This window comes from Apodemus sylvaticus (genome assembly GCF_947179515.1).
Source record: "Apodemus sylvaticus chromosome Y unlocalized genomic scaffold, mApoSyl1.1 SUPER_Y_unloc_2, whole genome shotgun sequence".
NCBI lineage: Eukaryota > Metazoa > Chordata > Mammalia > Rodentia > Muridae > Apodemus > Apodemus sylvaticus.
This window is the reverse complement of record NW_026262996.1, coordinates 857,783-870,193: the sequence shown is the minus strand read 5'-3', so window position 1 is coordinate 870,193 and position 12,411 is coordinate 857,783. Positions and strand designations below refer to the sequence as shown.

The window sequence follows — 12,411 nt, the reverse complement described above, 5'->3', positions numbered from 1 at the left end:
TTCATTAATACTTTCTTTTGTTGTTTTTTTATGACCATAAAGTAGTTTTACCACCACTGTTTATTGACATTAAAATAAGTATAATGTTTACTATATACTGGACAGTCTCAACACTACTTTAAAACATAGATGAGGCATAAGCCTCTTTAAAAAATTTGTTTGGAAATGTGTGTTTAGATAGTGTTTTACATATAGTTAAAAGTACATATATTTGTACATATTTCAGTTAATAATTATTATTGTCTCATTAGATATAGTAGTATATGAATTTAAACAAATATTCCTAATTTTTGAATAAAATTTTTCCAGAATGTTACTGATAGCTGGAATAGTGTTCAGACAGCTTCCCATTATCCAGTGCAGCAGAAACTTTATACACAGTACTTCACAACACAGAAATTACAGGTATGAAGATTTTTTATATGTATTCATATTAGAGGGTTAATTAAAACCTTGTGTGTGTGTTTTTTTATGTATTATTTTGTTGTGCTAAAGCACAATGATTTATACTAGGAAGGGTGTGCATGCGTGCTTGTGTGCGTGCATGCATGTGTGCGTGCGTGTCCCCAAGTGCATGCACACAAATTTTGGAGATAGGAACTGACATACAATTTCACATGGGTAAGACTATATTACAGCAGTGAGGAATGGTGGCAAGGACTAGAATGCTGATGGCTCACATTGTGAATAGCAAGTGGTAGAAGCAGAGAAAGTACACTGGTAATGCAAAATGCTTGGAAATCTCAAATCCTGTCCTGTGACTTATTTCCTACAACAGTGCTGTACAATTAATCTTTAATCTGTCGGTTGAGGAGTTAGTGTTTAAATGTCTGAGACTGATGGATATTTCATTCAGATTACCATAGTCTAATTATGTCTGTGTACCATGTGCATGCCTAGTTCCTGATGAATCCAGAAGAGGAGTATAAGGGGTGAGATGCAGGGTGAGGGTGGGGAAGCAGAATTTCTGGGACTGGATTTCAGAGTTGTGAACCATATTATTTGTGTTGGGAGTTGAATTGGGTACTATGGACAAGCAGCCAATCCTTTTAACTGAGCCATCTCTTCAGCTTCTGTACTTATTTTTATTATGTGGTAATTATCACAATTTTGAGGCAATTTAATGATTTTGTAATTTGACACTAATGTTTTAAAATAGAAATTGGATGTCTTCTTCTATACAACAGAAAAAAGCCTGTAAATTGCTTTTTTAAAACATTTTTATTTTATGTGCATTTGAGATTCCTGAATATATATCTGTGTGTATCACCAGCATGCTTGGTTTCTGTGGAGGCTAGAAGAAGGCATAGGTTTCTTGGAACTGGAGTTTCCGGTGGTTGTGAGCTGATACACGGGTACTTTGGTCCTCTAAAAGAGCAGACCATACTATTAGCCTTTGAACTATTTATCCATCTCTAGATTTCTGATTAATACAAAAGATTCAGGCGTTTTTCTTGACTGTCAAGGGAAGTTTCTCAGTAAAGCCTTTTCCTATTTCAACTACATTTATAAGTCATACTTCTTTCTGTATTTGTGCACATACACACATATGTGAATGAATGCCATGTGTATGTAGGTGGAATTAAGGTGATTGTGAACTGACTGACCTGGGTGTTGGGAATTGATCTCATATCAGCTGAAGAACAGCAATGTCACTTAATCTGTGAGTTATCTTTCCAGTCACTGAAAGTGTGTTGTGTTGTATTTTGTTTTGTTTTGCTTTCTTTTGTTTTCTGAGACAGAGGTTTTAACTGTAGCTCTCGCTGGCCTGGTGTTCATAGTATGTAAAAAAAAAGCTGGCCTCAGTGTAACAGGAATTCTTCCTCTGCTTCCCAAGTGCTGGTATTTACGGCATGCACATCACACCACACCTGACAAAACAGAATTAACAGAATCCATAAATGGATACATGAAATGCAACAATCATTTTCCAGATTATACAAGTCCATTTTATTTTTATGTTTGAAGATGAGACAAACAAGAGTTGCCCAAGTACAAACTTTTGGAATTCTTAGTGGACAACCAGTTCCTGACACATCACTGCCTACAAATTTTGTTCAGCAACCATATGCTGTTCTGGCCAGAGCACCTAGCTTCAATCAGTCTGAAGTTCATTCTGCTTGTTTTGAAAAGTCTTTGCAGATGGCCCTTTCTTTGGAGGCTATGGTTCTTTCAGCATATCCAAATTTGTATGAAATAGTACTGTGGCAAGATGTAATTATTTTATGGGAAATGGAAATTATGGAAATGTGCCTTATCCATCACAAAATACATGTATTCTATTTCTTAACTGTATAAATGTGACTACAAGAAGGCCTTGGAGAAAACAATTGTTTTAACTCTGCTCAAGTAAAAGATGGGCCGTTTGTCAGCTCTTACACAAATACTTACAAAACAAATAGTTTATCGTCATTTGCCTGATTTTGAGAAGATAAAATAATTCAAGGAATAGTTTTAGAAATTCACCATGTGGGTGCTGGGAATTGAACTCAGGACCTTCGGAAAAGCAGTCTGTGGGTGCACTTACCCCTGAGTCATCTCTCCAGTTCCTCAAATGTTATTCTTAGGCTATACTTTAGAGATGTTTTACCTGTAGAGAAAAAAGTTAGTAAGGATGTCCATGTTCATACTGTTCTCTCTCCATATCTGTATTTTAAGACATGCATTTTATTTATTTTATGTGAGTACACTGTAGCTGTCTTCAGACACACCAGAAGAGGACATCAGATCCCATTACAGATGGTTGTGATGGCTCTAGCCACTCCTTTCTCTACATCTTAATTTCTCTTAACACTTTACATTAGGGTTATGCAGTCTTCACAGCAATTATTCCACTTTTCTAAATTTAATTTGTACTTAACTCCTTAACTTGGAGCAATCACTGATGTTAATATCGTCTCTGGAGTATAGCTTTTCCAGAATATTACCTTTGTTTTTATTCTATACCATTTTTCGTTAAGATTGACATTTTTTACTTAGAAATCTACACATAGTTTATTCTACCTTTTATTTATAGTTTTAATTCTTAAGTGATGGTCTCTCCTATGGATATATAGTTCATTAATTCTGTCACTTGATCTACTTATATATGGTCATGAGTTGACAGTTAATATCATTCATCTGGAGGCTTTAAATCAGTGGTCTTAGTCCTGTTCAAATAGTCCTTGTATATTTTCTATTGCCTTTTCTATGCAGTTCAGGTTTGGGGGCGTTACGTTGAGCTCCCTGATTCATTTGAATTTTAGTTTTATATGCATTGAGAGATAAGGATTGAATTTTATTTTTTCTTCTACAGGAGCTGCCCAGTTTGACTAGCACCATTTGTTGAAAATGATATTTTCTCCAGTGTGTATGTCAAACGTTAAACTTTTGCATGAATTTTTTTTTTTTTTTTTTTGTCATCTGGATTCTTGGAGAACCATTATCATTCTTAAGGTTCTCTCCACATCAGTGTATCAAGGGTAAAAGATTCTGTAGCTGAGTCTCTGGCCTCTACCACATTTAGTAAATTTCTCTTCCTTCTTTCTTTCTTTCTTTCTTTCTTTCTTTCTTTCTTTCTTTCTTTCTTTCTTTCTTTCTTTCTTCCTCCCTCCCTCCCTCCCTCCCTCCCTCCCTCCCTTCCTTTCTTTCTTTCTTTCTTTCTTTCTAAATGTATGTGAGTACACTGTAGCTGTCTTCAGACACAGCAGAGGAGGGCACAGGATCCCATTACAGATGGTTGTGAACCACCATGTGGTTGCTGGGAATTGAACTCAGGACCTCTGGAAGAGCAGAGGTGGTCTTAACTGCTGAGTCATCTCTCCAGCCCTAGTAAATTTCTTCAGTGTTGTTTTCGTAATAGTTAGCTTCCAGTGTAAAAAAAAGAATTAAACCTGTCATGTGTGTGAATATTTTCCTGTGTATTCGTTTCTTCACCATGTGTGTTCTTGATGCCCTCAGAAGTCTGAAGAGGCTAAAAACAGCATTCCCTGGAACTGGAATTACCATTTGGATGCTGATACTCATACCCTGGTGCTCTTTTTGGTGTTTATTTGGTTTTAATGCTTAGTTAACCTGTTAAATATACAACAAAGTCTTTTCATAATTTAATAAATATTCCCTCTTTATTTCTTTCAATATATATATATTTTTTAAGGATTTATTTATTTATTATATAAGTACATATACTTATACTTATTGTATAAGTAGCTGTCTTCATACCAGAAGAGGGCATCAGATCCCATGACAGTTGGTTGTAAGCCACCATGTGGTTGCTGGGATTTGAATTCAGAACCTGTGGATGGGCATTAAGTGCTCTTAACTGCTGAGGCATCTCTCCAGCCCTTCTAAATATATTTCTTAAATATGTTTAAACATTCAGCTTTTATTTTTGTTTTTATTTTGTATTGTGGCCATCAGATATTGGGAGTTTAAATATATTACATCCTGCTCTGTTTTATAGTTTTAAAAATTATGTTTTATTTTAATTAAGAATACTTTAAATTTAAGTTTACTCAATAGCTTTGGTTATTTTTTATTTTAATATTACATAAGTTTTACATTACATAGTAATTTTCTTATATAAAGATCAGCTCATTACTATACTGAATCCTATATATTATAAATCTTTTCTCATGAATATTCAGTTTTCTTTGATTCAAGAAAGACATCCAAATTTATTATCCTCCAGATTTTTGCTTTCACCACTTAATGAAGGTGCAGTAATGGAATTTTTAATTTTAACTTCTTTGGTGTGGGTGATGGTGACATAGCCATGGGTTAATTCTAGCATTCCAGAGTCTCAACTAGCCAGATCTCTCTGAATTTGAGGCCAGCATGCTCTACAAAGTAAGCTCCACGTAATCTACTACATATTAAGACCTTGGTCCTATACAATTCCTAATACTTTAATCTATAGCTAAGAGAAAAAATATTAAACTTATGTCTGCATATTTTCTGATTATCTATGAAAAATCTTGAAGTTACTTTTCATAACATACCTAAATCTTTAATAAATGCTTATTTACATAACAATTATCTATATAATAAGGATTTAAAAATAATGTAAATAGTTTACTGTTATTTTACATGGAAAATATAACAGTATAAGCAGGAGTTGTGACCTGCCATGTGGATCTTGAGAACTAAATCTCAGCCCTCTGGAAGAGCAGCCATTGTTCAGAACCACTGAGGCATCACTTCAGCCTTGATTTTTGTTGTTTTTTAAAAACAAGATGTCATTGTCTAGTCCTGGCTATACTCATGTAGACCAAGATGACCTTGAACTCACAAAAATCACTTTCATAGCCATAACAACTTTCCCTTTGTATCTCAGACTTTTACTAACTGCAGCAAAGCATTCTAATTTTTTTAAGCAGTATCACTTTATATTCAGATATATAAAATCCAGTATCAGTGTTGGAGTGATGGTTCAGTGCACTTGTGTTCTTAACAGAGAACACAGAACAGTTTCCAGTATCCACATGGTGGCTTACAATTATCGTTAACTCTTCCATTCCAAAAGTCAGATTCTTCTGGCCTCTTTTGATACTGCATGCATATGATTCAAATGCATGCAAAAGCCTCATAAAAATTAAAAATAAGGAAAAAGAAAAAACACAAATAGCTAGGCACCTTATCTAAATCAGAGACCGTGAATGCAAATACACCATTTCTAAATATAGGCTCATAAATTTATATATATATATATATATATATATATATATATATATATATATATATATATATATATATACACACACACACACACACATACATGTAACTTAAAAAGGTCAGAGAATATAAATTATATATTAGATTTATAAAAAAACCATAATTACCTCTTAATTTATCTGTGTTCATTACTATAATGCATCTGTATTGTAACTTGACTGTTAATAAGTATAATAATTTTAGTGTAACTGTGTACATCAGTATTGAACAATATGAAGTTTTCAAATTTTTATTCAGAAAAAAACTGGAAAGGGGAACATTTTGTCACTGTGTGCATCGATTTTATAATATTTAAATCATGGTTTTTTTTCTTTCTTTTCTTAGAGTCTTGGTAAAGATCAACAACCTCCATTTCAAACTGGCTCCACACGATATCTACAAGCGGCTAACAGTAATAATCAGAATCAGAATGGAATTCATACTGTGCCTCAAAATTTAAAGGGGGATGCTCAAAACTATTTCACCTTACATATTCCTACCTCAGAAGAACAAAAGATCATTAATTTTACCAAAGAGAGCAAGGATTCAAGAAGTAAATGCTTGAGTTCTAAAACAAGTAGGCAAGTTAGAGACACTAATATCTGTGTTACTGCAAAGGAGCATTCTAATCATATTCATCAGATCTCATCAGTTCCTATTTCCAGCCTTAATAATAAAGATTCTGTGTCACCAAATCTAATAACTGTAGACAATCCTCAGCTTTCTGTCTTTGTTGAAGACGCTATTGACAATGTGGACCATGACACTGGAACTTGTGACAAAGTGAATAATGAAAAGTCTGATAATCTTTCTACTTCATTACCATATTCAGCCAGTTCCACAGAAACACTTTCTCTAAAGCTCACTGGGCAGACGCACATTGTTACCAGCTTTATCAGTCCTCACAGTGGATTACACACAATTAATGGAGAAGGACACGAGAACTCAGAGAGTTCGATCAGTGTAAATGTTGGCCTCAGACCTAGACCTCAAATCATACCATCAATGTCTGTGTCCATATACTCCAGTTCAACAGAAGTTCTGAAAGCATGCAGGTTAGTGTGTTTAAAGTTCATCTGAAAGTGGAAATGATTGACTCTGTCTACATACAAAAGCATGAAATAAAACTGAAAAAAAAAAACCCACTATTTTTTCTTTGTAAAGTGTGTGAAAGACTATAGTTAGGATAAAAAACAGTTTCATAGGCAGGGTGATTTTTCCTTAAACTTAGATAATGATACATTGTGATTTTTTGTTTTTTGTTTTTTCTTTTATTCCTTCTTGTAAACTTTGTCAAAGATGTGCCTTTTTCTAATATTACTGTCTCTTATTGCTTATTAGAGTTGATAGCTGTAATTCTGGGGGTAAAACTGACAGCAACTTAAATCTTATGGGTAGAGAAAACTAAAGCCTAGATGTTCTTTAAGTTCTTCTATTTTCTTTTCTCTATGTTTTTGATAGTGGTGCTAGCAGATATCAACTCTAAACCATAGTCTGCTAAGGCAGAGCTTTTCTTACATTTGAGCCTAAATTTTAAAGGGGTTGAAACAGCTGGGAAGCAACTAGCCATTATAGAGCAATAGTCATACTCTGTCAGAACTATGAGATTGAGACCATAATAATTTGCTTAATAGGTTTCATCTCCTTACCACAAAAGATAATAAAGGATAAAAATAATCAAACAACCAGAGATGTATTTCTTTCTTTTTTTGTGCTACATCTCATTTTTTCTTTTTTTTTAATTGAGAAAGTAAAAACATTTTATGATAAAATTGAAGATTTACATAGAAAATATTTCTGAAAAAATTAAAGAAATATTTAGAAGAACACTATAAAATTGGAAATTTTCATGGAAAAATAGAGTAAAATGGTAGACATAAAAAACTATTACTAGCCAGGTGGTGGTGACACACGCCTGTAATCCCAGCACTCTGGGAGGCAGAGGCAGGCAGATTTCTGAGTTCGAGGCCAGCCTGGTCCACAGAGTGAGTTCCAGGACAGCCAGGGCTACACAGAGAAACCCTGTCTTGAAAAAAACCAAATTCAAAAAACAAAAAAATCAAACCATTACTAAATTAATTGAAAAAGTAAGGAAAACATTTTATGATACAATTGAAGAATTAAAGTGGAAACTATTTTTTTTAATATTTTTATTTTCTATATTCTTTGTTTACATTCCAAATGATTTCCCCTTTCCCAGATGCCCCCTCAGTGGAAACTATTTCTTACAAAATTGTAGAAAAATATAGAATAATATGTTAAAATTGAAGATTATCATGGAAAATTACACAGATAAAAATGGTAGGAATAAAAATATTTCTAAGTTGATAGAAAGTGCAATTATAAACATTTTCTGATAAAATTGAGGATCTATAAGAAAAATATTTCTCATAAAATTCAAGAAATATATAGAAAAACACAATAAAATTGACTATTTCATGGAAAATTATACAGTTAAAATGGTAGACATGAAAAATTGATTGAAAGTGAAATTATAAACATTTTCAGGTAAAACTGAAGATTTATAAGAAAAGATGGTAAAAATGACTATATCATAGAAAATTATACAGATAAAATGGTAGACAAAAAAAAACCTTCCTAAATTAATTGAAGGTGGAATTATAAACATTTTCTGATAAAATTGAAGACTTACTTGGAAAATATTTCTGATAAAGTAGAAGAAATATATAGAAAACCATTAAAATTGAAAATTATAATGAAAAATTCAGATAAAATGGTAGACATAAAAATTACTAAATTAATTGAAAGAGGAAGTACAAACATTTTCTGATAAAATTGAAGATTTTCATGAAAAATAGTTCAGTCTATGTCTTTTTATTGGGGAATTGAGTCCATTGATGTTAAAAGATATTAAGGAATAGTGATTGTTGCTTCCTGTTATTTTTTGATATTTTTATGTTGGTGTGGGTATCTTCTTTTGGGTTTGTTAAAGGAAGATTACTTTCTTGCTTTTTCTAGGGTATAGTTTCCCTCCTTACATTGGTGTTTTCCACCTATCATCCTTTATAAATCTGGATTTGTGGGAAGATACTGTGTAAATTTGGTTTTATCATGGAATATCTTGGTTTCTCCATCTATGGTGATTGGGTTTTGCTGGTTATAATAGCCTGGGCTGGCATTTGTGTTCTCTTAGAGCCTGCATGAGATCTGCCCAGGATCTTCTAGCTTTCATGGTCTCTATGAAGAGGCAAAAAGAAAACTCAGTTCAGCCTGACTTTATTGTAAGCAGTGCTGGATTAAGACTTCTACAATCTGGCTGAGATCATTTTTATTTTAGTCATATTTCAGTATAGCACAATTTAGGCAAAAATAGTATTCAGATAAAAATTAAATTATTCCCAAGTGTACAATTAAGGCATGTTTACATTGAGATTCTTTACTAAGTATCCCTGGCTTCTTTTACAAGAATGAATACTGTTGGCTCAGATAGTGCTGGAGATTTAAGGTCTAGGGAGCTTGACATAAAGCCTGTGATTGTCAAGATTGTCTCGACTCTAAGATATCATAGAAGTCATAAAATCTCAGTATGTTGTAAAGCACAAGTGACATCACTTGTAAGAATGCATTTATGATGTAAATGCAGTCCTCAAGGTTTAGGAGAAGGATCTGAGTTGAGAAAAAACATAAATTGAAGGAGATATAGACAGTCCTCAGACAGGTTTTAAACTACATCATCCATGCCACTCAGCAAAGAGCAGCTACACTGCTTATTCCATAGAAGAGGTAAGCTATTTTCCTGACTTCTCCCGTGTTTCTCTGTGTGTACTGGCTCTTTTTTGCCCTCAATAGATGAGTCAGAGTTTGCTGAGGCTACTTATTTATTGGGGTTACTTAAAGCAGTATGGATGAGGGGTAACTTGCAAAGGGTGATTAAAAAAAAAAAAAAACCAAGAAAATTTCTCTTTGCAGGCAGTTTATCAAGTGCTTATATATTTAGAATGGAGCTTCTGCCTGCCTTCCCTCTCAGTATTGGGACTCTTAACTGACTTGGAACTCTGCAGGCAATATGCATGAAACCAGTGCCTGTGCAGTGGTCCAGCAATATTTACAAAGTCTTGTTCCCTTGGTGTCCCTCATCCACTCTGGTTCTTACAATCTTTAGGCATCTTCTTGGGCAGGGTTCCCTAAGCCATTAGAGGAGAAATTTGACAGAGACATCTCATTTAGAACTGACTTCTAAGTTCTTCATGTGAAAATTCTTTGTTTAGCTCCATACCCCACTTTTCAATAAGGTTATTTGGTTCTCTGGGTTCTACCTTCTTGAGTTCTTTTTATATATTAGATATTAGCCCTCTGTCGAACAGTAAAAGAACTTCAGGGGGATTCAGTATTCCAGACCTCAAACTTTACCTCGGAGCAATAGTGATAAAAACTGCATGGTATTGGTACAGTGACAGGCAGGTGGATCAATGGAACAGGATTGAAGATCCAGAAATGAACCCACACACCTATGGCCACTTGATCCTCGACAAAGAGGCTGAAAACATCCAATGGAAAAAAGATAGTCTTTTCAACAAATGGTGCTGGTTCAACTGGAGGACAGCATGCAGAAGAATGTGAATTGATCCATCCTTGTCTCCTTGTACTAAGCTCAACTCCAAATGGATCAAGGACCTCCACATAAAACCTGACACACTGAAACTAATCGAAAAGAAACTGGGGAAGACCGTGGAGGACATGGGCACAGGGGAAAATTTCCTGAATAGAACACCAATAGCTTATTCTCTAGGATCAAGAATTGACAAATGGGACCTCGTAAAACTACAAAGTTTCTGTAAGGCAAAGGACACTGTCAAAAGGACAAAATGTCAACCAACAGACTGGGAAAGGATCTTCACCAACCCTCTTCTTCCTTCTTCATGGGAATCATGTGATATGCTAATTGTATCTTCAATATTCAGAGCTTCAGGGCTAATTAATATCCACTTATCAATAATTGCATTCCATGTGTATCCTTTTGTGATTGCGTTACCTCGCTTAGGATGATATTTTCCAGGTCCAACCATTTGCCTAAAAAATTCATGAATTCATTGTATATAATTGCTGAATAGTGCTCCATTGTGTATATATACCACATTTTCTGTATCCATTCCTCCATTGAGAAGTCAAATTATCACTATTTGCAGATGACATGATAGTATACTTAAGTGACCCAAAAATCTCCACCAGAGAACTCCTACAGCTGATAAACAACTTCAGCAAAGTGGCAGGTTATAAAATCAACTCAAGCAAATCAGTTGCCTTCCTATACTCAAAGGATAAGCAGGCTGAGAAAGAAGTTAGGGAAATGACCCCCTTCACAATAGCCACAAACAGTATAAAGTATCTTGGTGTGACTCTAACCAAACAAGTGAACGATCTATATGACAAGAACTTCAGGTCTCTGTGGAAGGAAATGGAAGAAGACTTCAGAAAATGGAAAAATCTTCCATGCTCATGGATCGGTAGAATCAATATAGTTAAAATGGCCATCTTGCCAAAAGCAATATACAGATTCAATGCAATACCCATCAAAATCCCAACTCAATTCTTCACAGAGTTAGAAAGAGCAATTATCAAATTCATCTGGAATAACAAAAAACCCAGGATAGCTAAAATATTCTCAACAACAAAAGAAAGCCTGGAGGAATCAGTATCCCTGGCCTCAAGCAATACTACAGAGCAATAGTGTTAAAAATTGTATGGTATTGGTACAGTGACATGCAAGCAGATCAATGGAACAGGATTGAAGATCCAGAAATGAACCCACACACCTATGGTCACTGGATCCTCGACAAAGGGGCTGAAAACATCCAATGGAAAAAAGATAGCCTTTTCAACAAATGGTGCTGGTTCAACTGGAGGTCAGCATGCAGAAGAGTGAATTGATCCATTCTTATCTCCATGTACTAAGCTCATTGCCAAATGGATCAAGGACCTCCACATAAAACCAGGCACACTGAAACTAATAGCAAAGAAACTGGGGAAGATCCTTGAGGACATGGGCACAGGGGAAAATTTCCTGAACAGATCACCAATAGCTTACGCTCTAAGATCAAGAATTGACAAATGGGACCTTATAAAATTGCAAAGTTTCTGTAAGGCAAAGGACACTGTCAAAAGGACAGAACGGCAACCAGCTAATTGGGAAAAGTTCTTCACCAACCCTACATGTGATAGAGGGCTAATATCCAATATATACAAAGAACTCATAAAGTTTAACCCCAGTGAACCAAATAACCCTATTAAAAAATGGGGTACAGATCTATACAAAGAATTTTCACCTGAAGAAATTCGAATGGCCGAGAAGCACCTTAGGAAATGTTCAGCATCCTTAGTCATCAGGGAAATGCAAATCAAAACAACCCTGAGATTTTACCTCATACCAGTCAGAATGGCTAAGGTTAAAAACAGGAGACAGGAGGTGTTGGTGAGGATGTGGGGAAAGAGGAACACTTTTTTTTTTCTATCTCTTGTAGTCAGTTGTTGATTCTTGCATCTATGACTCCTGATCTCTTTCCAAGGTTTTCTATCTCCAGAAATGTCTCACTTTGTGATTTCTTTATTGTTTTTAGTTCCACTTTTAGACCCTGGATGGTTTTGTTCAGTTCCTTCACTTGATTGTTTTTGTTTTCCTGTAATTCTTTAAGGGATTTGTGTGTTTCCTCTTTAAGGGCTTCTGCGTGTTGATCCATGATCTCCTGTGATTCTTTAATGGAT

At 34.7% G+C, this 12,411-nt stretch overlaps 1 protein-coding gene across 7 annotated transcripts in view; it reads left to right on the top strand.

Annotated features, from left to right (window-relative positions):
• LOC127676063 (histone demethylase UTY) overlaps positions 1-12,411 on the top strand; it is a 119,537-nt gene that overhangs the window by 64,398 nt on the left and 42,728 nt on the right. For all 7 annotated transcript variants that reach the window (XM_052171983.1, XM_052171985.1, XM_052171982.1 and 4 more), the window contains 2 exons: positions 310-405; positions 6,037-6,746. In XM_052171983.1, coding sequence (XP_052027943.1) covers positions 310-405; positions 6,037-6,746 — 806 coding nt within the window. The remainder of the gene's footprint in view (positions 1-309; positions 406-6,036; positions 6,747-12,411) is intronic.